A 26140-nucleotide genomic window follows, 5' to 3' on the forward strand; every position below is an offset into this window, starting at 1 on the left:
CATGCTGGAGCACCATCTTGAAAAATTTTTAGTTGAAGATATTGACCCCAGTGCTTTTTTTTTTTTTTGAAGCCTGGTACTTATTCTATATGTCCCTTTTGTTGAACTGCTAAGTTATGGGGACGTAAACACACCAACACCAGTTGTCAAGCAGTGGTGGGGGGAAAAACACAGGCACAAAGATACACGCATATAGTAAAAAGCACCATCTGAACATGGTTGATGCTAGTGGCCCCTAACTGGCTCCCATGACAGAGGCACAAAAAAATCACCATCTGAATGTGGTCGATGCCAGTGACCTCTGACTGGCTCCTGTGGCGGTGGCACATAAAAATCACCATCTGAATGTGGTCGATGCCAGTGACCTCTGACTGGCTCCTGTGGCGGTGGCACATAAAAAGCACCATCTGAATGTGGTCGATGCCAGTGAGACCGCTGACTGGCTCCCATGCCAGTGGCACATAAAAAGCACCATCTGAATGTAGTCAATACCAATGACACCTGACTGGTTCCTGTGGCATGTAAAATGCACCCACTCCACTCTCGGAGTGGTTGGCGTTAGGAAGGGCATCCAGGTGTAGAAACCTTGCCAGATCTGACTGGAGCCTAGTGCACCCTACTGGCTTGCCAGTCCTCAGTCAAACCAGCATGGAAAGTGGGCGATAAATGATGATGATACACACACACACACACACACACACACACACACACATATACAAAAAATTAAGAAGAACCACCTTTTATCAATTCAAAATACCAATCATATACATTTTTATTATTTTTTTGCAATTTACTTAATCATTGGTATTTTATTGTTATTTTAATATTTCTATTATATGTAATTTTCTAGATGGTGTAATTTAATTGTTCATTTTGAATTGATAAAAGGTGGTACTTTCTAATTTTATATATATATATATTATATATTATATATTTATATATATATATATATATATTGTGTGAAATTTGATTTAGTATTTCTAAATTGAATTTTTTCCCTGTAAGTTAGGATTAATATTCCCTCAAATAATTATTATATATATATATATATATATATATATATATACTAACTGGATTCTTTCGGTTTCAATCTACCAAATCTATTCACTAGGATTTGGTCAGACTGTGGCTATCGTAGAAAACACTTGCCCCCAAGGCACTGTGCAGTGTGTAGTTGGGAAGCAAATTTCTTATCACACAGCCACACCAGTGCCTTTCAAATCATGCATCCTACCATTACCATATTGAAAAGAAGAGAGAGGAAAGCTTATTCAATAGTCCAAGAAACCCAATGTGAAACAGAATGCTGAGAGAATCATTGGAGGATTACCTTTGACCTTAAGTCTTCTCAATCAGAGTGCTGATTTAGACTTTAACACCAACAACAAACTCGTTACCACATGCCGTAGTAGTAGTAGTAGTAGTAGTAGTAGTAGTAGTAGTAGTAGTAGTAGTAGTAGTAGTAGTAGTAGTAGCAGTAGTAGTAGTAGTATTTAGAGTTAGCAAGCAAGCAAGCAAAGGGAAAAGAAACTAAACAGTTAAACAATGCAGTAAATATTCCAAGAACCAAACCGAAATAAGGCTTTGTCCGAGAAGGAATTGTTTGAGGTAAGCAAGCAATTCGTAGGGGAAGAAGAGGAGCTGGAAAAAGTAAAAAATAAAAAACAAAACAAGGGTATGGCAGGAATTGCAAAAAAAAAAAATATGAGTAAAGTCGGCAAAGAATTAAATAAATGACAATAAGCAAGAATGGGAGGAGTTATATTCATATATATCTTAGATTTACTTGATTTAACCTTTTGCCTGTCATATTTACCAGGCATTCATTCATCATTTATGATACACATTTTCAATTTATTTTGAGCCACCAGAGTAACTGAGGACTTATGAAAGGAAAGATTTATATGAATCTTTTCCTTTTGAACGGCACTTTTTAACATAATTTCTAGGTAACTAAAATGTTTTAAACTTCGTATACTGGTAGAATGTGTTTATAAAACATCATTTTCTCTTGGCTTTATTGAGAAAATTCTATAGTTTGTAAGATATTTCGTCTTTAATTTCGAGCATTTTGGCAATTTTAACCAATCGCTGATGTCCATTTAAGTAAATAACATTCTGTGCATAATGAATATGTCCCTCCTTTAAGAAACAGATTGGGTTTATTTACATTTGTGAAGAAAAAAAGATACCCTTCCCCAACCCCTAACTAACCCTAACTCTAACCCTAAATCTAAAATAGATTGAAATGCAATAGATCGATACTAGGGCCATAATTATGGGTGACATTTTCATTTGACACCGCTAGAAAAAAATCCCATTTTCCATAGCGGTGTCGTATGAAATTGTCACCCATAATTATAACCCTAGTATCTATCTATTGCATTTCAATATATTTAAGATTTAGGTTTAGAGCTAGGGTCAGGGTTAGGGCTAGGGGTGGGGGAAGGGTATCTTTTTTCTTCACAAATGTAAATAAACCCAATCTGTTTCTTAAAGGAGGGACATATTCATTATGCACAGAATGTTATTTACCTAAATGGAGGTCAGCGATTGGTTAAAATTGCCGAAATGCTCAAAATTAAACACGAAATATGTTACAACATATAGAATTTTCTCAATAAAGCCAAGAAAAAATGATGTTTTATAAACACATTCTACCAGTATACGAAGTTTAAAACTTTTTAGTTACCTAGAAATTATGTTACAAAGTGCCGTTCAAAAGGAAAAGATTCCTTTATATTACTCAAAATTTATGAAACAAGGTCTCACTAAAAATCTGAAAACAAGCATGGATATTTAGGAAAAACTTATGTAAATGCTTTTGATAGGCAAAAGGTTAAATAAAGAACTTAATGTACATTAAAAGCAGAGTCTGTGACATTGAATAATAATATACTGTTACAAACTTGATGATATGAAGTTAAAGCAGTGTTTTTTAAGCTATGGACCCTTTAGTTCCAATTTTACTCAGATGGACACCCCTAGCCAATCGATGTTTAGAAATCCTATTATATTTTTATAATTAGCTATTGTTAGGAACTGAATAAAAAAAAAATTGTTAAAACATCTTGTGTTTTGTAGAAGTATAACGAATCTATTGCATATAAATTTCAACAGCCAAAATCTTATATTGGCCCTCAATGGTCATATGGTTAAGAGACGCTGGATTAAAGCTTGTAAAAATATAATTGATACACACAAACACACATTTATACAGACACACACTTTTGGTTGTACAAGTAAGTGAAATAGTAGTACTCAGTACATATAATTTCATTTGTTTAATTAGAAGAATCTGCAGTGGAATATATAGTTGGTACAAAGTGTTGAGGATCACCAAGCATAGATTGACATATTTTGGTCAAATTATGCGGAGAAAATCCCTGGAGAAGGACATCATGCTTGGAATGGTCAGTGGCAAGAGAGGAAGAGGCTGACCAAGAACCCGCTGGCTTGACACCATCAAAAGTGATATGGGAATGGACATAGCCAATTTGAAAGAAGTGGCCCAGGATAGAACTGGTTGGAGGACACTGATCCATCGAGTAACATCGAGTCAACTTCAACTGAGCGGATAGATAGATACAAGGTGTTGATGTGGCTGCATGTATGTTAATACAAGAGTTCATATAGAGATGAAAGAATAAATTCAAGATCTATATATTTACTACATAAGAATATATTTTATTCCTTTATCGATGATGATACATAGAATCAAATTGTAGAATCTAATTGAATGAAGTAATCTATGCAAGAAAGTTCAGAGATAGAAAATGTACAAATAACAGCTAAGTGGTGGTTTTCAGTCATGTGGCATAGAGAAATAGACGGATATAGTAATGATGTAAATGGCCCAAAGTCTAATCAACTAAGCTTCTTGAATAATTAAGAATCACATCTCATGACACAGATGCTTCAAGAAACATAGAAAAGGGAGGTTACTCTATGATCTTTCTTTCAAGGGAGATCATTCAACTATCTAGCTACCACTACAAATCTGATGATTTACTCTGACTGTATTCTGAGTTTCTCACAATAAATAATTATGAGTGAAGGTGCCTGGCTTAGTGGTTAGAGTATCCAGCGCTTGATCATAAGATTGTGAGTTCAGTTCCTAGTAGGATGTTGTGTCCTTGAGCAAGACACTATATTTAACATTGCTCCAGTCCTCTCAGCTGGCAAATATGAGTTGTACCTGTAATTTAAAGGGGCCAGCCTTGACACATACTGTGTCACGCTGAATCTCCCTGAGAACTACATTAAGAGTATGCATGTCTGTGGAGTACTCAACCACTTGCATGTTAATTTCATGAGCAGCAAGCTGTTCTATTGAATGGATCAACTGGAATGCTCCTTACCATAACTGACGGAATATCATCAATAAATGATTACAACAACAAACTCTGAGTAGCAACGGAGTGAAGTGAGTAACCAGTTTCTTCTAAATACAGTGGAAGCTAATTGTGATCACTTTTCAGATGCTACTTTCTTGATAACAATAACCAGCTTTTAACATTAGGTAAATCAAGAGTTTAAGATTCATTAATTTTGAGAACAATAATCACTTGATAACATTATTTTCTAATATAATAACCAGCTTCTACAATGTATGTGTATATTATATGTATGTGTGTATATCTGTGTATGAAAGAGAGAGAGGGAGAGGAGTGGGGAGAGAGAGAGAGAAAAGACTATTGGTTTTCAACCAGGGTTCATATGACCCTTGGTGGGATCCACATAAGATTTTGTTGTTAAAACTTATCTGCAATAAACTGGTTATCCTTCAACAAAACACAAAACATTTTAACTTTTGTTGTATCTGGGGAGAGTCATTTTCTTTTTGTGCCTTATAATGTAACATACTCACCGGTAAAATTTCCACTTTTTTCTTTCTTTTTTTAAAATTTTTATTTTCCTTAAAATTTTCGTTGCGTCTTGCAAAACTATTGAAAAGGTTGCAAGATGCAATGAAAATTTTAGGAAAATAAAAATAAATAAAAAAAGAAAGAAATAAGTGGAAATTTTACCAGTGAGTGTGTTACATTATAAGGCACAAAAAGAAAATGACTCTCCCCAGACACAACAGAATATGCTTCAACACACGAACTCATATAAAGAACCTTGCAAACCTAATCCAAAATTGAAATATTTTAAACTTTTCTTTTTCATACAATTCATAATGATATATAAGTATAAAAATATAATGGGACTTTTTCTAAACATTAAATGCTTATTAGGGTCCAATGGAGTAAAATAGGAATCAAAAGGGTCTATAGGCAAAAAAAAAAATAGTTGAGAACTATTGATACAGACAGAGAAAGAGAGGAGAGGTATACATATTCAAAGGTATATACAGAATTAATATCATCCATGTATATTATATAACAGATATATAAGGAAGAAATTAGAATATTTACATCCACATCCTTGTTTTTCTTTCATGGTTTATGTTTTATTTTTAATGGGTTAGTTAAAAATGCAAGAGAAATTCTCAAGACTCTTTTTAGGGTCTCCAAGACTAGGTAAGAAGGGTGGGAGGAAGTTATCATCAGGCTGGTGAGCTGGCCCCAATGCATGTAGCCAGTGTAAACTTAGTTAGATGTACCTGAGCAAGACAGGGTATCATACTGTTAAAACCAGACGACAGGTGAAAAATATAATGTAGATGTAAATATTTAAAAAATTTATAATCTCAACAACAATAACCCCTCTTAAACATTTAAACATCAATAAAGAAATGATTTCTATTGATATGTAAAATGGTGAATTTGTGAATGCATAAGGAAGGAGTAAAGTCAATTGAATCAGCAGTCAACCTCAATATATCACTGGTATTTTAGTAGCAAGCATGCCTCTGTGATTTATGTTCATTTAACACTGAATCACTAAAACAGGAATTGCCACTGAGCTTCTAGTTTAAATTCCCACTACTTATATCATAATGATAATAATAATAATAATAACAATAATAATAATAATGATGATGATAACTCTTTCTTTTAAAGGCACATGGCCTGAAACTTTGGGGGAGGGGACTAGTTGTTTACATCAATCCCAGTGCATAACCGGTATTGAAAAGATGAATGGCAAAGTCCACCTCAGCAGAATTTGAACTCAGAACATGCAGATGGACAAAATGGTGCTAAGCATTTATCCCAGTATGCTATTGATTCTGCCAGCTGTTTTATTTTCCAGCTGACCAGATCAAGCCTTTCACACCTACCCTACAATGCCATTCTAAAAATAAACAAGCATGTAATCAAACATGGCTTAGTGGTCAAGGTATTCAGCTTATGATCATAAGACCATGAGTTCAGTTTCTGGCAGTGTGCTATGTCCTTGAGCAAGTCACTTTGTTTCACCTTGCTCCTGTCCACTCAGCTGGCAAAAATGAGCAGTACTTGTAATTCAAAGAGCCAACTTTGTCACATTCTGTGTCATACTGAATCTCTCTGAGAACTAGAACTATGTTAAGGGTAGACTTGTCTGTGGAATGCTCAGCCACTTGCACATGAATCTCATGAGCATGTTGTTCCGTTGACTGGATTGTCTGGTACCCTCATTGTCAAAACCAACAGATTGTCAATCTACATTTGACACAGTAATCATCATCATCATTTAACATCTGCTTTCCATGCTAGCATGGGTTGGACGATTTTGACTGAGGGCTGGCAAATCAGATGGCTACACCAGGCTCCAATCTTGATTTGGCAGAGTTTCTACAGCTGGATGCCCTTCCTAGTGCCAACTACTCCGAGAGTGTAGTGGGTGCGTTTTATGTGCCACCGGCACGGGGGCCAGTCAGGCAGTACTGGCAACGACCTCGCTCGAATCTTTTTACACATGCCACCGGCACAGGTGCCAGTAAGGCGACGCTGGTAACGATCACGCTCAAATGGTGCCTTTTACATGCCACCAGTACGGAAGCCAGTTAGCGGCTCTGGCAATGACCATGCTCGGATGGTGCTCTTAGCACCCTACTTGCACGGGCACAAGTGCCAGTAAGGCGACGAATGTTAAAGGGTTAAATTTAACTCCTTGCAAACTGGAAACAGTACTGACAACATCGAAACCCAACCCTGTGTGTGTGAGCAATAGAATGTCTCTCTCTCTCTGTGGTACCATGTTTTCAAATATGCCACACCTGAGAAGAATATGTAAATACTTTGTAAAATTCCTTGTATGAAAAATTATATAGTGTAAGGGGACAATGAAATACACAGAATTTTTAGATGACTGCTGAAAACATAAGTATCTTGTTAATGTGATGATGTATAAATGAAAGTAGTTGATAAAACTGACCACTAACCAACTCCATTTATTCTATCAATATGCAAAATATCCATGTTAACCTCTTTAATAATTACTTACCTCCGGTTATTTGGTCGGTTAGTCTTACGTACGGATCCCGAAGACCTTCTTTTCTGATTTTCTTGCTCATCTTTCATATCGAGAATTTTTTGTTTGATATCAGGATCATCACAGATGTCTATGAAAGAGTTTAAAAAAAGGAAAAGAAGGGGTAAGGGATATGATATTAGAATGAAATGGTACAAAACACCAACTACATAATCAAAGATCAATTTAATAACATATAAGGTATACAGGTATAGGTATGGCTGTGTGGTTAAGAAGTTTGTTTCCCAACCATATGGTCTTGGGTTCAGTCCCACTATGCAGCACTTTGGACAACTGTTTTCTACTATAGCTGTTGTATACACATACATACACATATTATCTAATGTCCATCATGCCAGGCGAAATATTTAATGGTATTTCATCTAGCAGAAGCGTTAGCACACCGGGCAAAATGCTTTGCGGCATTTCGTCTGTCGTTACGTTGTGAGTTCAAATTCCGCCGAGGTCGACTTTGCCTTTCATCCTTTCGGGGTCAATAAATTAAGTACCAGTTACGCACTGGGGTCAATGTAATCGACTTAATACCTATGTCTGTCCTTGTTTGTCCCCTCTATGTTTAGCCCCTTGTGGGTAATAAAGAAATAGGTATTTCATCTGTCACTACATTCCGAGTTCAAATTCTGCCAAGGTCAACTTTGCCTTTCATCCTTTCAGGGTTGATTAAATAAGTATCAGTTATGCATTGGGGTTAATGTAATCGATTTAATCCCTTCCCTCAAATTTCAGGCCTTGTGCCTAGAGTAGAAAGAATTATTCAATGTCCAAAAGGTGGCAAGCTGGCAGAATTGTTAGCACGCTGGATGAAATGCTTAACGGTATTAAAAAAAAGAACTGGAGCAAGCAGGTTTCTTGCTGCAAAGGAGCTACATGACTACTCTTTTACTCTTTCACTCTTTTACTTGTTTCAGTCATTTGACTGTGGCCATGCTGGAGCACCGCCTTTAGTCAAGCAAATCGACCCCAGCACTTATTCTTTGCTAGCCTAGTACTTATTCTATCAATCTCTTTTGCCAAACTGCTAAGTTACGGGGCTGTAAACACACCAGCATCGGTTGTCAAGGGATGTTGGGGGGACAAACACAGACACACAAACACATACATATATATATATATATATATATATATATATACACAACGGGCTTCTTTCAATTTCCGTCTACCAAATTCACTCACAAGGCATTGGTTGGCCCGGGGCTATAGCAGAAGACAATTGCCCAAGATGCCACGCAGTGGGACTGAACCTATTACCACACAGCCACTCCTACTCACATTTTTGAAGAGAGAGGCATGGTGGGGGAGCTGAGGGTGTGTTTAGTGAGTGGGGGTTATAAATGAGCATCACCATCATATAAACAATATTCTTTTCTACTCTAGGCTCAAAGGCCCAAAATTTTGGGGGGTGGAGCAGTCAATTAGATTGACCCCAGTATGCAACTGCTACTTAATTTATCGACCCTGAAAGGACAAAAGGTGAAGTCAACCTCAGTAGAATTTGAACTCAGAACAATAAAGACAGATGAAATACCGCTAAGCATTCCACCCGGCATGCTAATGTTTCTGCCAGCTCACTGCCTTTCATACAAACAATATTGTTTGTTTCCATGTCTGGCCATGGGGAAATAGTACTTTGCTTAGAAACACATGACGGTTAGCAACAGGAAGAGCATACAGCTGTAGGAAATCTATCTCAACAAATTCCGTCTAATCCATGCAAGGATGGAAAAGTGGATGTTAACCCTTTCGTTACTGTATTTATTTTGCGATGCTCTGTGTGTCTTTCAATTAATTTTAAATATAACAAAAAATTTAGTAAAACAACTTAGTTATCATTCAGCTAGTGTTAGGAACATAAATTGTGACTAAGGTTTGGTGAAAGATTTTAATTCAAAACTTATGAAAACAGGACGTTTGTACTCAGAGCCAGAGCCGGTTTCAGCCGGGTTGGTAACGAAAGGGTTAGAGAAGGAGGAGGAGGAGGCAGCGACCACGACGACGAAAAAACACTAAATTCTCATTAAATTTTAATTTACTTCATGAAGTGTCAAAATATTTTCATGGCATAACTGCAACCTGGTCAGTGATTCCTCAGGAAATAAAATTAAGTGGCTCTTCTATGACTGCAACCACTAAGTTATGGGGATGGAAACAAACCAACAATGGTTGTCATGTTTGGTGGTGGTGGTGGTGGTGGACAAACACAAACACATATTTATATACAGCAGGCTTTCACACAGTTGCTGACTAACCAATTCACTCGCAAGGCTTTGGTTGAACTGATTGCTATAGTGCCCAAGGCACTATGAAGTGGAATTGAACTCAGAACCACATGGTTGCAAAGCAAGCTTCTTAACTACTTCTTAACAACACAATAGGAGTGAAATATTTTGACATGGTTGGTTTTCTTACAGAGGAACACAAAGGAGGAGGAGAAGTACAACAACAATAACAACAACAAGAAATACATTCAAAAATTTAAGTTTACCAAATGGAGTATCATTTTTCTTGGTTTTTGAATCTATATCAGCGCCGTATTCTACCAAAAGATCCAGCATCAATGACTAAAGAAAAGAAATAAGACAGAGAAACATTCAATAACAATGATGAGTTTCAAACATATAGAAGCTAACATAATAAAATAAATAACTTGTAATTAATAATTTTATACAAATAGATATAGGCACAGGAGTGGCTGTGTGGTAAGTAGCTTGTTTACCAACCACATGGTTTCGGGTTCAGTCCCACTGCGTAGCATCTTGGGCAAGTGTCTTCTACTATAGCCTCGGGCCAACCAAAGCCTTGTGAGTGGATTTGGTAGATGGAAACTGAAAGAAGCCCGTCGTATATATATATATATATATATATGCGTGTGTGCATTTGTGTGTCTGTGTTTGTCCCCCTAGTACTGCTTGACAACCGATGCTGGTGTGTTTATGTCCCCGTTACTTAGCGGTTCGGCAAAAAGAGACCGATAGAATAAGTACTGGGCTTACAAAAGAATAAGTCCCGGGGTCGAGTTGCTCGATTAAAGGCGGTGCTCCAGCATGGCCACAGTCAAATGACTGAAACAAGTAAAAGAGTAAAAGAGTATGTCTACAAGATGGCTGTCTATTTGTGACCAAGGAAGACCATCACTGACCATTAAGAACATTGTGCGTGCAGGCAAGTTTACGCTATACCTTTGGGACTCCACTAGTGACTAAGGAGCCCACTCTTGATAGACATATTCACCGAGACCCCTGAGATCCGACAAATGAAGTGAGCTCATGGCCCACAGGACAGCCTGCAGTGCTAACCTTCAATTGTAGGGTGACCTACTGATCTTGAGGAGACCTATTGAGTCAAGTACGTCAACATCAACATCAAAATAAAAATCAAATGGAAGTTGTAGTTATGAGACCCATGCCGGTGGCACATAAAAAGCACCATCCAAACGTGGTTGATGCCAGCGCCACCTGACTGGCGTCCGTGTTGGTGACACGTAAAAAGCACCAACCGATTGTGGCCATTTGCCAGCCTACCCTGGCACCTGTGCCGGTGGCATGTAAAAAGCACCCACTACAGTCATGGAGTGGTTGGCGTTAAGAAGGGCAGCCAGCTGTAGAAACACTGCCAGATCAGACTGGAGCCTGGCACAGCCTCTTGGCTTCCCAGACCTCGTTCGAACCGTCCAACCCATGCTAGCATGGAAAACAGACGCTAAACGATAATGATGATGATATCATCATCATCATCATTTAACATCCATTGTCTATGCTGGCATGGGTTGGACAATTTGACCAGAGCTGGCAAGCTGGGGAGCTGCACCAGACTCCAGTCTGATTTGGCAAGGTTTCTATGGCTGGATGCCCTTCCTAATGCCAAACTGCAGACCAGACTTTTCCCAGTCACTACACCAGTGGTGCGTTTTTGAGCAGCTTGCTTAAATTCTGCATACAAAATGCATATTTCTTTTTAAATACTCATTTCTCCCTTTATTTATTGCCTCCATTGGTGGCAATGACAAGCATTGCTCTCCCTATTGGCCTCCTATATTACATGATCCTTAAACTGTCACTTTCTACAAACAAGTTAGCTATATAGCATCTGCAGATCCTTCGTCCAAATAAGGTGTCCAGACCAACACAAACAATTCTTGTATGCCATCAACTCAGTGCTCAGGATGTTGGCTCTCCTCATGACCAATGTGTCTGGAGTCCACAAGGACCAGCTAACATTCAGAATGTCTTAGACGTCTCTGATGCCTGTAAAAGGTTGATGTCTCACATAAGTAAAGAAGTGATGTCAGTACACACTAACTAGTCATTAAATTAACATGTAAGTTGCTGAAAATTCCAAAGGCACATGTGCCTTTAGCATATCATAAATCTTCGAGTATAATCCGTATTTTTTCCCCCAAATTTAAAGATCAACATCCCTAGTGGGAAAAATGAAAAATATTTTCTAAGCAATGTCAGAGTCTCTAATTGCTGTCCGGCAATGTTTATTCAGATGCATTTTATGATGTCAAACATGAAAATACCTTAAGCTAAGCCTGAAAGCAATGAAGAATCATCTATAACTTGCAGTTAGCAACATTTATTAAATAAAAGTAGTCAAAACACAGAATAACATGTAACAAAAACAATTTGAAAACATATTTACATTCCCATATAACAGTTAAGAACATCACCATTATTGTATTAAGCATGTGCAGAAGTGTTTGTTCGACTAGGTGCTGCTGGCTTAATTACACACAACTCAAGTTTGAGAAGGGGTGCATATTATACACAAGGTTTAGGTTTTTGAGAGGTACAGCCCCCTAAAAATCCCCTGTGTATTATACTCAAGAGCAGACTATACTCGAGGATTTACTGTAATTCCTAGATTGAATAACCATGACACAATACCTGACAAAGCTGAACCTTTGAATTAGAGGTTCAATCCCTAGAAAGTTTCTCTCAACCCATTTTCACACACAGTCTTGGAGTAACCCAAGGCTGTAGTAAAAGACACTTTGTCCAAACTCAGGTTCTTGTTAATATAAAGTGAACTATTTAAGCACTTACCCATGTTTCATCCATTCATCCATCCATAAAAAAAGGGTTGAGCTCCTTGAATCATATAAACTCATAGGGCCGGGGTCCCTGCTTTTGCAGTTTATCCACTCCCCCTGGATGGGATGCTAGATCGTCACAAGAATGCTCATTTCTGCCAGCTGAGAGGACTGAAGCATTATGAAATGAAGTGCTTTGCCCAAGAATACAATGCATTGCTTGATGCAGGAATTGAAACCACAATGTTCTGATCATGAGTCCAACACCCTTACCACTAAGCCACACATCTCCACCATCCAACCATTCATCAATAAACCCATCCATTCATTCATAAGTGAAACGAAAATAAAAAAAATATTAAAAAATGAAACATAAAAATGAATTAGAGGGAAAACCAATTACCTCTTGCCAACAAGCAGCAGCATGTATAGGTTCCCAGGATTCATCATCACGGGAATTCACAGGTACCTTGTGGTCGAGTAAATATTTAGCAACCTCTAAGTAGCCATTGGCTGCTGCTATGTGGAGCTGAAAGAAAATCAAATGTAGGTGAGGGGAAATGTTCAATTAACGATGTACAGTGCTTGTTTTTAAATGACTTTTCTCGTGAGAAGATAAGCAAAAGTACAACCCTTGTGGTTAAAAAAAATATATCTTAACCCTTTCATTATGATATTCTTGCTGAAATACATTTACCATTCTTTTGGTTTTATATTACGTATAGCTGCCATTTTTATTTTTATTTTTATATATATATATATATATATATATATATATATATGTGTAGAGGCGCAATGGCCTAGTGGGTAGGGCAGCGGACTCGCGGTCGCAGGATCGCGGTTTCGATTTCCAGACCGGGCGTTGTGTGTGTTTATTGAGTGAAAACACCTAAAAGCTCCACGAGGCTCCGGCAAGGGGTGGTCATCCCTGCTGTACTCTTTCACCACTCTTTCTTCAGTTGGCCTGCTTGCTTAGCCAGCAGGGTGGCGTCATTCGAAGGCTAAAACAATGCGAACGCATTGTGACCAGCGATGTGTAACAACATCTGATGGTCTGGTCGGTCACATGATCATGTGATATATATATATATATATATATATATATTCATCAGAAACAGGTGAGCAATTGATTCTACCCTTCTAGTCACGTCTGTTTATATCCCACCCACTTCACAGATCTTTCCAATTGCTGTCTCAGATTTAGAAATTTTTTAAATATAGTGAAAAATTTTCAAATTTGGTATAAGAGATGTAATTTTTGAACTGGTCAGAGTTGCAATAGTTCTATGCTAACTACCCCAGGCAACAGTCATCCAAAACAGGTGAGCAATTGACTCTACCCTTCTAGTCACGTCTATTTATATTCACCCCACCCCACCCCAACTCACAGATCTTTTCAATTGCAGTCACAGATTTGGAAATTTAAAAATAAAGTGAAAATTTTTCAGATTTGGTATAAGTGATGTAATTTTTCATGCTAAATCCAAATTTGGGCTTCATTTATTCACAGAAACATTTGGGAAAATGTTACAGAGTTTCAAAGCTTCATATTTAGTCCCATCAAAAAACAAGAATCAAAAGCTGTGCGTTTTCTGCATGATAGTTCTCTGTCACTAAATAACAGACAAAAAGAACAGGCATAAAATGATACTGCTTGTCAAAACTTGTAGTGGTAGTCGCAATGGTGAAAGTGTCACAGCCAAGCTAAGTACATCATCTACATCATTCTTGTAACAATGAAAACAGGACAGGCTACAGCTTTGTTTGTTACTATGGAAACAGATACCAATGTGAGGTTTACAGCCATGTTATATAATAGTGGTTTTTGTATGACTAAAATTACCCAAAATTTGCGAACTTTAAAAGCTGTTAATTTTTTATTTTATTATTTTGTGGCAAAAATTAATTTCATTTTCATAATTAAAATATACAAAACTAAATTGGTATATAACTGAATTTGAAAACAATTGGAGCAAAATTGAAAAAAAGATGAAATCTGTAAGAGCAACTGGAAAGATCCACACTCACAAAAAAATCAGGGCTCCAATTCCCTACAAAGGTTCACACATAGTAGAGGTGAAACATGGTTCTGGATCCAGTCCCACTGTTTAGCACCTCGGGCAGGTGTCTTCTACTATAACATCAGGCTGACCAAAACCTTGTAAGTGAATTTGGTAGACAGAAAGTCAAAGAAGCCTGTCATATATATATAAATATATATTATTATGTGTGTGTGTCTGTGTTTGTCCCCCCTCCCCCCACCATCACTTGACAACTGATGTTCATGTGCTTATGTCCCGTAACTTAGCAGTTCAGCAAAAGTGACCGATAGAATAAGTATTAGGTTTACAAAGAATAAGTCCTGAGTTTGATTTCTTCGACTAAAAACCCTTTAAGGTGGTGCTCCAACATGGCCACAGCCAAATGACTGAAACATGCAAAAGAATAAAAGAATGTATATGTGTGTGTGTGTGTGTGTGTGTGTGTGTGTGTGTATATATATTTATATATATATATATATATATATATATATATATATATATGTGGAGGTGCAATGGCCTAGTGGTTAGGGCAGCGGACTCGCGGTCGTATGATTGCGGTTTCGATTCCCAGACCGGACGTTGTGAGTGTTTATTGAGCGAAAACACCTAAAGCTCCACGAGGCTCCGGCAGGGGATGGTGGCGATCCCTGCTGTACTCTTTCGCCACAACTTTCTCTCACTTTTTCTTCTGTTGGCCTGCTTGCTTAGCCAGCGGGTTGGCGTCATTTGAAGGCTAAAACAATGCAAAGCACATTGTGACCAGCAATGTGTAACAACATCTGATGGCCTGGTCGGTCACGGTGATCACGGTGATATATATATACATGATAGATCGGTAGCCACTACACACATTTTTTCTCTTCTTGCTTCTCTCCTTGTTTTTTTCTATGTCTCTTTCTGTAGAAAAGCGTAGGCTCGAAACATAAAAGACTTTTTCAATTCTTGAGCATTATACTAATACACCTGTTTGTTTTATACACCACGTGACTTCATCTTTTGTTGTTTTTTTTTCCGTGAACTCTCCCTGTATATATATGTACACACACACACACATTATATATATATATATATATTGTGAAGACCTGTTGAGGCAAGTGAAAATCAAACCAAATCAAAATAGATGAACATCAATGGAATTTGTATCTTTGTGGTACCAGTGCCGGTGGCACACAAGAAAACCATCCGAACCTGGTCGTAGCCAGTACCGCATCGACTGGCCTCCGTGCTGTGGGCACGTAACAAGCACCATCCGAGCGTGGCCGTCTGCCAGCCTCGTCTGGCACCTGTGTCGGTGGCACATAAAAAACACCATCCGAGCGTGGCCGTTTGCCAGCCTCGTCTGGCACCTGTGTCGGTGGCACATAAAATCACCCACTACACTCTCGGAGTGGTTGGCGTTAGGAAGGGCATCCAGCTGTAGAAACACTGCCAGATCTGACTGGCCTGGTGCAGCCTTCGGGCTCCCCAGACTCCAGTTGAACCGTCCAACCCATGCTAGCATGGAAAGCGGACGTTAAATGAGGATGATGATGATGATATATATATATATATTATATATATATATATATATATATATATATATATATATATATAATAATAATGAAGGCAGTAATATAAAACAGTGGCCAATGTATTTCAGCAGGAATAAAAGTAAGACCTACAACTCAGCCACCTAAAAAAAAACTAGGCCGCAGCAATGCAACATCTGCAAAGCCATTATCCAATATGTGAAAGATAACTTTGTTCATCGTGCAAATCCTGATTTATCCTGACCTCTTAAATGCAGTCCGATTCTTTTAATACCTGTCTTTTATTCTGGAAATGGATTGGAAGGTTTGGCAGGATCCAACAAATTGAGTAAACTGTACCAAACTCCAATGCAGTCTTCTGGTTCATTGGAGCCTGTCAAAATGTCCAACCCATGCCGTCATATATATCACAAAGTTACTCCAAAAAGGACTTAAACCCATAATGCAAGGGAATGAAATCTAATACAGTTAGGCATTCTGAATCAACATTCAATGATTTCATCCAAATAGCCAACTTTCTTTAAGACCTTTAATTATTTCTTTGCTTTGTATTAGCAACTCAATATCTTCCATTTTATGCTTCTTTCATTTGCAGTGGGCTACCATACATTTATCAAGAAGCAAGTCATTGACACATCACCCAAATACACACACACACACACAGGTCATGTGGCCTAACAACAGTAATATATGGTAACTCATTACACTTCCTAAAAATGAAATGAAAATAATATAAGGCACAGATATGGCTGTGTGGTAAGAAGGTTGCTTGCCAACCACAGGATTCCAGGTTCAGTTCCAGTGGGTGGTACCTTCAGCAAGTTTCTTCTACTATCTTCTCGGGCCAACCAAAGCCTTGTGAGTGGATTTGGTAGATAGAAACTGAAAGAAGTCCATTGTATATGTACATGTATATATCTATGTGTGAGTGTGTGTTTGTATCTGTGTTTGCCCCCACCCCATCACTGCTTCAGAACCAGTATTGGTGCGTTTACATCCCCATAACTCAGCATTTTGGCAAGAGACTGATAGAATATGTGCTAGAATTAAATAATAAGTCCTGGGATGTTTGACTAAAATCCTTCAAGGCAGTGCTCCAGCATGACCACAGTCAAATCATTGAAACAAGTAAAAGAATAAAACAATAAGGATCCAAACCCCAAGCCCCAAGCCTTAAGAAACAGAACCAGCTTTGAGGAATAGTTTTGCTTGTGTTATGTACCTTTTTGTCTCGTTTTGCCAAACTGCCAAGTTACAGGGACATACAAACACCAATATTGGCTGTCAAGTGATAGAGGAGTGACAAAAACAGGCAGAAGGGGACACACACATGGACACTCTCACACACACACACACACACGTGTTTCTTTTCAGTTCCCATCTACCAAATCCACTCACAAGTCTTTGGTCAGCTCAAGGCTGTAGTAGAACATATTGGCCCATGGTTCCACACAATGGGACTGAACCCAGTGCCATGTGGTTGGGAAGCAAACTTCTTACCACACAGCCACACCTGTGCATGCACGCATACATACATACATACACACAAATACATACATGCATACATACATACATACACACACACACACATACAGCATGGAGTAAAAAAAATTCAACATATTCAGCGGTGGTGCCCCAGCATGGCCGTGGCCTTCAGGCTAAGACATTTTTAAGGATTTAAGGATATTAGAAATAAAATATGCTGGAGTATTTCTGTCTTATCATGTTATCTTACCTTATGCCAGTGCTTTTCAAACGTTTTGCTGGAGCGGAACCCCAAGGAAACATTCCACTGGCTTGAGGAACCCCTTGCAATAATTTAATAGTCTTATGCACACATATCTGCACAGGAGAATTAAAAATTACTGCCGATTTTAGCAGTTTTGTAGCTTCTTGCGGAACCCCTGGACTGTACTGGTGGAACCCTAAGGTTCCGCGGAACCCTGGTTGAAAACCACTGCCTTATGCAAATGTTCAATGCAGTTCATATTTTATGAGATCAACGAAACAGTACCAAACAAAATATAGAATTCAACTCACAGGCAGTGTCCCCACCTAATATGATCACAGTCCAATATAACTGGAGCAAAGGCAGCGAGATGGCAGAAACGTTAGCACGCCAGGCGAAATGCTTAGCAGTATTTCATCTGCCGCTATGTTCTGAGTTCAAATTCCACCAAGGTGGTCTTTGCCTTTCATCCTTTCGGGGCCGATTAAATAAGTACCAGTTATGCACTGGGATCGATATAATCGACTTAATTTGTTTGCCTGTCCTTGTTTGTCCCCTCTGTGTGTAGCCCCTTCTGGGCAATAAAGAAATAAGAAACATTAGCAAGGAGGCGAGCTGGCAGAACCATCAGCAAGCCGGGTGAAATGCTCAGCAGTATTTCATCTGTCGCTATGTTCTGAGTTCAAATTCCACCAAGGTGGTCTTTGCCTTTCATCCTTTCGGGGTTGATTAAATAAGTACCAATTATGCACTGAGATCGATATAATCGACTTAATCTGTTTGTCTGTCCTTGATTGTCCCCTCTGTGTTTAGCCCCTTCTGGGCAATAAAGAAATAAAAAACATTAGCAAGGCGATGAACTGGCAGAAACGTTAGCACACTGGGCGAAATGCTTAGCGGTATTTCGTCTGCCGCTACGTTCTGAGTTCAAATTCCGCCGAGGTCAACCATGCCTTTCATCCTTTCGGGGTCAATTAAATAAGTACCAGTTATACACTGGTGTCAATACAATCGACTTAATCGGTTTCTCTGTCCTAATTTGTCCCCTCTGTATGTAGCCCCTTCTGGGCAATAAAGAAATAAAAACATTAGCAAGGAGGCGAACTGGCAGAACCATTAGCAAGCCGGGTGAAATGCTCAGCAGTATTTCATCTGTCGCTATGTTCTGAGTTCAAATTGCACCAAGGTGGTCTTTGCCTTTCATCCTTTCGGGGTCGATTAAATAAGTACCAGTTATGCACTGAGATCGATATAATCGACTTAATCTGTTTGTCTGTCCTTGTTTGTCCCCTCTGTGTGTAGCCCCTTATGGGCAGTAAGGAAATAAGAAACATTAGCATGCCGGGCGAAATGCTTAGCGGTATTTCGTCCCTCTTTACATTCTGAGTTCAAATTCCGCCGAGGTCGACTTTGCCTTTCATCCTTTTGGGGGTCGATAAATTAAGTACCAGTTGAATACTAGGGTCAATCTAATCAACTGGCCAAAAATTTCAGACCTTGTGCCAGGGGTAGGAAAAAATATAACTGGAGCCAATCAAAGAATACAAGAATATATTCTACTTACTGGAGTGACACCATTGTGATCCCTAATGTCCTGCAGATTCTTGCCTTGTTTCACATGTTCCACCAAATCGTTATACATTTGTCTCTCTTTGGCTTCTCTGGTTTCATCAATTTCTTCTTGGGTGATTCCTGGAATTTAAAATGAGTGGGTAGAAAGAAAAAAAGGATAAACTGAAACAAACGAACTACATGGTTCTGGGTTCAGCCCCACTGCATGGCACCTTGGGCAAGTGTTTTTCTACTATAGCCTTGGGCCAACCAAAGCCTTCTAAGTGGATTTGGTAGACAGAAACTGAAAGAAGCCCGTCGTGTATGTGTGTGTGTGTGTGTGTGTGTGTGTGTATGTGTATATGTATATATATATATATATATGTGTGTGTGTGTGTGGTGTGTGTGTGTGTGTATGTATGTATATGTTTGTGTGTCTGTGTTTGTCCCCCCAACATTACTTGACAACCGATATTGGTGTGTTTATGTCCCTGTAAGTTAGCAGTTCGGCAAAAGAAACCAATAGAATAAGTACAAGGCTTACAAAGAATAAGTCCTAGGATCGATATGCTTGACTGAAGGTGGTGCTCCAGCATGGCTACAGTCAAATGACTAAAACAAGTAAAAGAGTAACTGGGATCTAGAAGAGGCTTGTCATATATATGTGTGTGTGTGTGTGTGTGTGTGACACCCACACACACAGTAGGCTGCTTTCAGTTACCATTTACAAATCCATTCAAAAGGCCTTGTTCATCCCAGGGTTTATAGTAAACGGGTGCACAGTGAAACTGAACTCAACATTGCATGGCTGGGAACCAAGCTTTTTAACTACACAGCCATGTCAGTGCCTACACAACACCTGCACCTCTGTGGTATACGCAACCACTTACATGCTAATTCAATAAATAAGCAGTTTTGTTTGAAGAATTGGATCAGTTATTGACAGAAGTGACAGAGATCTCATCATCATCATCATCGTCCTCTTTCCATGCTGGCATGGGTTAGATGGTTTGATATGGAGCTGGCTGTGACATGGTTTCTATGGTTGGATACCCTTCCTAACACCAATGACTTAACAGAGTGTGTTGGGTGCTTTTTACATGCCACCAGCATGGGTGCATTTACACAGCACCAGCATGAGTGCTCTTTAAGTGGCACCAGCACCTGAAAGAATCAAGTCCGTATATATGGAAGACAGCGATTTTACTTAGCTTGATGTGTCTTCTCAAACACAGCAAATCCCTACATCTCCCAGTGAGGCCCAATATCCAAAGATCCTCTCTCAACCATTTTATCCCATGTCTTCTTGGGTTTACGCCTTCCACAAGTACCTTCCACAATTAGAACTCCCTACATCTCCCAGTCCCTTGTCATTTCCTCAGCGAGGCCCAGTATCCGAAGATCCTTTCTCAACCACTTCATCCCATGTCTTCTTGGGTTTACACCTTCCACAGGTATCTTCCACAATTAGAACTCCCTACATCTCCCAGTCCCTTGTCATTTCCTCAGTGACGCCCAGTATCCAAAGATCCTTTCTCAACCACTTCATCCCATGTCTTCTTGGGTTTTCACCTTCCACAATTAGAGCTCAGCACTTCTTTATACAGCTGTCCTCATCCATACACATCACATGACCAAACCAGCACAGTCTTCTCTCTTGCACACAACATCTGATGCCTCTTATACCCAGTTTTCCTCTTAAATCATTTACACTCTCTCATGCATGCATGCACACTGACATTACTCTTCCAGCAGAACATGCTAGCTTCCTTTCTTTCAAGCCTTCGCAGGTCTCCTGTCCTGTAGTCAAGACCCACGTTTCACTGTCATGTAACATAAGTGCAGTGAAACATGGGCCTTGACTACAGAGGACTTGTGAAGGCTTGGAAGAAAAGAAGGTAGCATGTTCTGCTGGATGGGTAACGTCAGTGTGCAAACAACAATAATATCATCATCATCGTTTAACGTCTGCTTTCTATGCTAGCATGGGTTGGACAATTTGACTTAGGTCTGGTGAACCAGATGGCTACACCAGACTCCAATCTGATCTGGCAGAGTTTCTACAGCTGGATGCCCTTCCTAGCACCAACCACTCCGAGAATGTAGTGGGTGCTTTTACGTGCCACCGGCACGAGGGCCTATCAGGTAGTACTGGCAACAGCCACACTCAAATGGTGCTTTTTATGTGCCACCTGCACAGGAGCCAGTCCAGCAGCACTGGCAACGACCTCGCTCAAATGTTTTTTCACGTGCCACCAGCACAAGTGCCAGTAAGGCGATGCAGGTAACAATCATTTGATATTATTGTTGTTTAACCCTAGGTCAGCAATGGTTAATTAAATCTATGATCAAAGGAACTCCAGCCTTTCTCAAGACATTGCAGATGCAGAACAACATTCATTACTGGATGTTGTTATTCCTTCCTTAAGACAACAGAGCCAGGAATAGTACTGGCTGCTATTTCTCGCATACCAAGCAGTCATATACAGAGGCTCTCTTTTAACCTATTGTTGAAATATGGTCGCTTGATCTGCTAGAAATAGCAACACAAATGTCCATCAGATACCAAAACTCTTAAATCACATCCTATCATCTTAAAAATCAAAAGACACGTTGGATAATGAAATCTTAAATACATGAAGCCTAACTAAAAAAAAAAAAATTAAAATAGGAAGGTCACATCTGGAGCCTCATTAATGAAAAGTTTGCTTGATCAACACTAACAACAATTACTACTACTACTACTACTACTACTACTACTATTATTATTACTACTACTACTAACCTTTTTACTATTTATGAGAAAAGCCTTGTAAAATTATTTTTAACGATCTCATTAATTAGAAGCTTCAAGGTAGTGAGCAGGCAGAGTTGTTAGCATGGAAAAAATACTTATAAACATCTCTTTCAGCATTTTAGAATCTAAGTTCAATTCCTGTTGAAGTCAACTTTGTATTCCTCCACGGTTGATAAAATAAAGTACAAATAAAATACTGGGGCCAATCATATTGACTTTCCCCCACTTCCCACCAAATTGCTGGCCTTGTGCCAAAACCTGAAACAATTATTTAGAAGCTTACATCAATCCCATAAACTGAACTAATTCCCTCACAAACCCAAATTTCTAGTCTGGAACCATTGCCAAGTTTCTTTTAATTATCAAAACTGACATTTTAGAATGTCTTTTAATGTCTTGTAGAAGTCAACTGCATTTCTTTGTTCTTGGCTACTTTCACCCTATCCAGTTTGTCTCTTTTAGCAGTTACAGACATGCATGTTTTTTTTATGATATTACATCTTATTCTGGCATTATCATTATTGTTATTACCAAAAACCTTTTATTTAGCCTTCTCCCCTATAAAATTAAAAACCTCAATTTGAGGAATTTTTTCACTAAATTGTTTGCGTCTGATATTAAAAAAATCTCTCCCTACCACTTTTTTTTCCTATTTTTTCCTCTCTCTCTCTTTTTTTTTTTGGCCATGTGTTAATTTTTCTGTTGACCTTTGAAGAATGGAAATGTCAAACTCCATCAGACATGAAATAGCTTTTAAACAATGTAACTTCCCACCATTATCAACACCACCACCATCATCATCATCATAACGAACCGACCGACCGACTCTTAAGAGCCAAACTAATCCACACGAACTTAAACCATTGTCAAAATGTAGAAATAGACGCATTATATAATAAATTGTTCTGTATCATATAATTTTACCATAATTTTGCTTTTTTTTTTTTTTTTTTAATTTTTAGAATGTTAACAAAAATATTCACACAGCTCACTACTGACTCTGCTAATGACCACTCTTCAAGTTTATTATGGGAACAAATTAAAAATCAATTATAGATGTCTGGAATTCCATCAGCATTAACATCACCATCATCATAATCATTACCATCATCATCATCTTTCACCACTGCAATTATCACCAACAATCATTTCAAATCATTTCTTTGGTTTTTTTAAATTTTTTTAATTTTAAATGCTAAAATGGGTTGTGAATAGAATTTCAGTTGATGAATCAACAATAGAATTTCAAAACAAAAATATAAATTTAGATATGAATAAATTTGTCAATAAACAATGTTGAGTTCCTACAAATGTTTGGGGTTTTATTTTTGTTTATTTATATATTTATTTTTTCACTTGACTTAATCAAAAGAAGAACTACAGAGATCATAACCCTTTTTTTTCAATACCTCCAAGATTGGTAAAAGAGAAGGGAGGATTTTATCAACAAACTAAAGACCTAACCAAATGCTTGCAATTGTGTGGAGTCCACTAAAGGCATTCAAAGCAAAAGGCATTGCTAGGTGCAGGCATGGCTGTGTGGTTAAGAAATTAACCTCTCAGCCATGTGGTTTCAGGTTCAGTCCAACTGCATGACAACTTGTGCATCTTCTACTATTGCCCCGGGTCAATCAATGACTTATCAGTAAATTTGTCAGATGGAAACTGTGTGGAAACCCATCATATATGCATGTGTGTCTTTGTGGCAATCCTCCAAAATGACAGCTTCCACTTTATGGATGGTGTCGTCATCAATGGCAGAATGTGGTCGTCCAGGAATAGGAGCAGTTTCTACTCCTATTCCTATATGATGCCAGTGCTTGACTACATCATATGATGGTGCATCATCACCATAAACTTCTTTCATCTCATCGAAAGTCTCTTTTGGTGTCCAGCCTTTCAAGCATAAGCACCTGACCACTGATCTGCATTGTGCTGCCTCCATTGTAACACCTTAGTCCACTTCAGCAGCCGTAAAAGACAAACGAATGCTAGTGGAAAGCTGCAATTTACAATATGACATGTAGAGACATGTATGATTATACTTGTACAAGTTCCATTTTCTTCAATAACCAGAAGTGGGTCAGAGGAAATCTTTAATGAACACACCTTGTATCAAGAGAAAATCAACCTGGTTGAGCTCTGCACTCGTCAGCTACCAAAACACTTAGCAATTACATAGTGCTCCTGCTGTTTACAGATGAAGTAGCTGTAGCCCAAGTGTTTTCTTTTTAATTTAAGAGAGAGGTTAGAGATATATCTTGGTCTTTTGAAAACATCTTTTATCTTTGGTCTTTTATTTGTTTTAGTCATTTGACTGCGGCCATGCTGGGGCATCTCCTTGAGAAATTTTTAGTCAAATGAATCAACCCCAGCATTTATTTTTTTTAAACCTGGTACTTAATCTACCAGTCTCTTTTATTAAACTGGTAAGTTATGGGGATATAAGCACACTGATACTAGTTGTTAAGTAGTGATGAGGGACAAACACACACATAAATATATATATATATATATATATATATATATATATATCAGACTTCTTTCAGTCTCCCAAATCCACTCACAAGGCTTTGGTCAGACCAAGGCTATAGTAGAAGTCACTTTCTAAGGTGCCATGGAATGGGACTGAACCTGGAACTATGTGGTTGGGAAGCAAGCTTCTTACCACACAGCCATGCCTACACATCTATTTACAATGAAAATTAATCTTTTTTGTAATAAGGAACCATTTAGGTCCAGGTTTAAAACTTTCTTTCCATAGACCAAACTCAGTTTCAGGAACAAGATTCAAACCATCACTTCCTTCACTAAATAGTCCAACTACATAATGAACTTGTCCACAGTAAATTCAAATGAAATGAACAAATAACAGATATAAAATAAGATAGAGATCACAAACCTCTTCGTGCCATTTCATTTTCTATTAAATCCAAGGTGTCTTCATCATCACAGATATCGTATGGCATATTACCATCAGCATTCACAGCCAAGAGGTCAGCATTGCTAAAAAAAAGAAAAACATATTCAAATATTATTTTGCTTAGTGGTATTTCCTCTGGTTCTTTAAGTTCTGAGTTCAATTCCTGCAAGGCTCTATTTTGCATTTCATCCTTTCGAGGTTAATAGAATAAAGAACTAGTCGAGTTACTGGGGCTTGATATAATTGACTATCTTCTGCATCTCAAAATTGCTGGCCTTGTGCCAAAATCAGAAAGAATTATTATTGCATACTGTCTGTCTGCTGCATGTGCATGCGTGCGTGACCTTTTGCTTGATTCATACATTAGGCTGCAGCCAATGTGGTGCAATGCTTTGGAGAGTTTTAGTCACAAAAATCGACTCCAGAGCTTTTTTAGTTTTTTTTTTTTTTGATGCCTGGTATTTATTTTATTAGTCTCTTTTGTCAATCTGCTAAGTTACGAAGACATAATCCCACCAGCACTGGTTGTCAAGCAGTAGCGAGACACACACACACACATATATATATATACAAAATATGAGGGTTTAGTTCACAGGTGATCTAAATGACCAGGTACACTGGCTAAGTGCTGTACCAGATTACCAGGGTTCCAAGGTTATAACTCTGAGACAGGAGTTATGGCACCATTGTAGATTTCCGATATAGCAAATATATAATTGTTAAAGAGGACAACAAATGTTAAGGCAAGACAAACACCTCAAGTCATATACGTTATTATTACTGGAAAAATTCAAAGTCTTACATCTGATTCAGAAATATATAAATATATATATATATCGAAATCGAAATTAAATTCGATGACTGGCATCTGTGCTAGTGGAGCACTAAGAGCACCATCCGAGCGTGATTGTTGTCAGAGCAGCTAACTAGCGTTCATGCTGGTGGCACGTAAAACGCACCACTTGAGCATGATCGCTACCAGCATCTCCTTACTGTTTTGCTGTCAGTTGTCAACCGTCACGGAAGATTCTCTGACCAAATCATCGTCGATTATTGGAGCCGATGTAGTCTGGATTCAAAGTGAGGTTCTAGAGGCATGCTTTAACAAAAACTAA

At 38.4% G+C, this 26140-nt stretch overlaps 1 protein-coding gene across 5 annotated transcripts in view; it reads right to left on the minus strand.

The window, feature by feature from the left end:
• LOC115221503 (protein phosphatase 1 regulatory subunit 12A) overlaps positions 1-26140 on the minus strand; it is a 414153-nt gene that overhangs the window by 14316 nt on the left and 373697 nt on the right. For 4 of the 5 annotated variants that reach the window (XM_036510896.1, XM_036510897.1, XM_036510895.1 and 1 more), the window contains 6 exons: positions 25005-25108; positions 19319-19446; positions 12858-12983; positions 9905-9980; positions 7375-7492; positions 1573-1641 (listed from right to left, as the gene is read on the minus strand). In XM_036510896.1, coding sequence (XP_036366789.1) covers positions 1573-1641; positions 7375-7492; positions 9905-9980; positions 12858-12983; positions 19319-19446; positions 25005-25108 — 621 coding nt within the window. The remainder of the gene's footprint in view (positions 1-1572; positions 1642-7374; positions 7493-9904; positions 9981-12857; positions 12984-19318; positions 19447-25004; positions 25109-26140) is intronic. The other variant, XM_029791701.2, reaches the window with a different exon arrangement.

The sequence above is a fragment of the Octopus sinensis genome, linkage group LG18 (assembly GCF_006345805.1).
Source record: "Octopus sinensis linkage group LG18, ASM634580v1, whole genome shotgun sequence".
In the NCBI taxonomy this organism is placed as follows: Eukaryota; Metazoa; Mollusca; class Cephalopoda; order Octopoda; family Octopodidae; genus Octopus; species Octopus sinensis.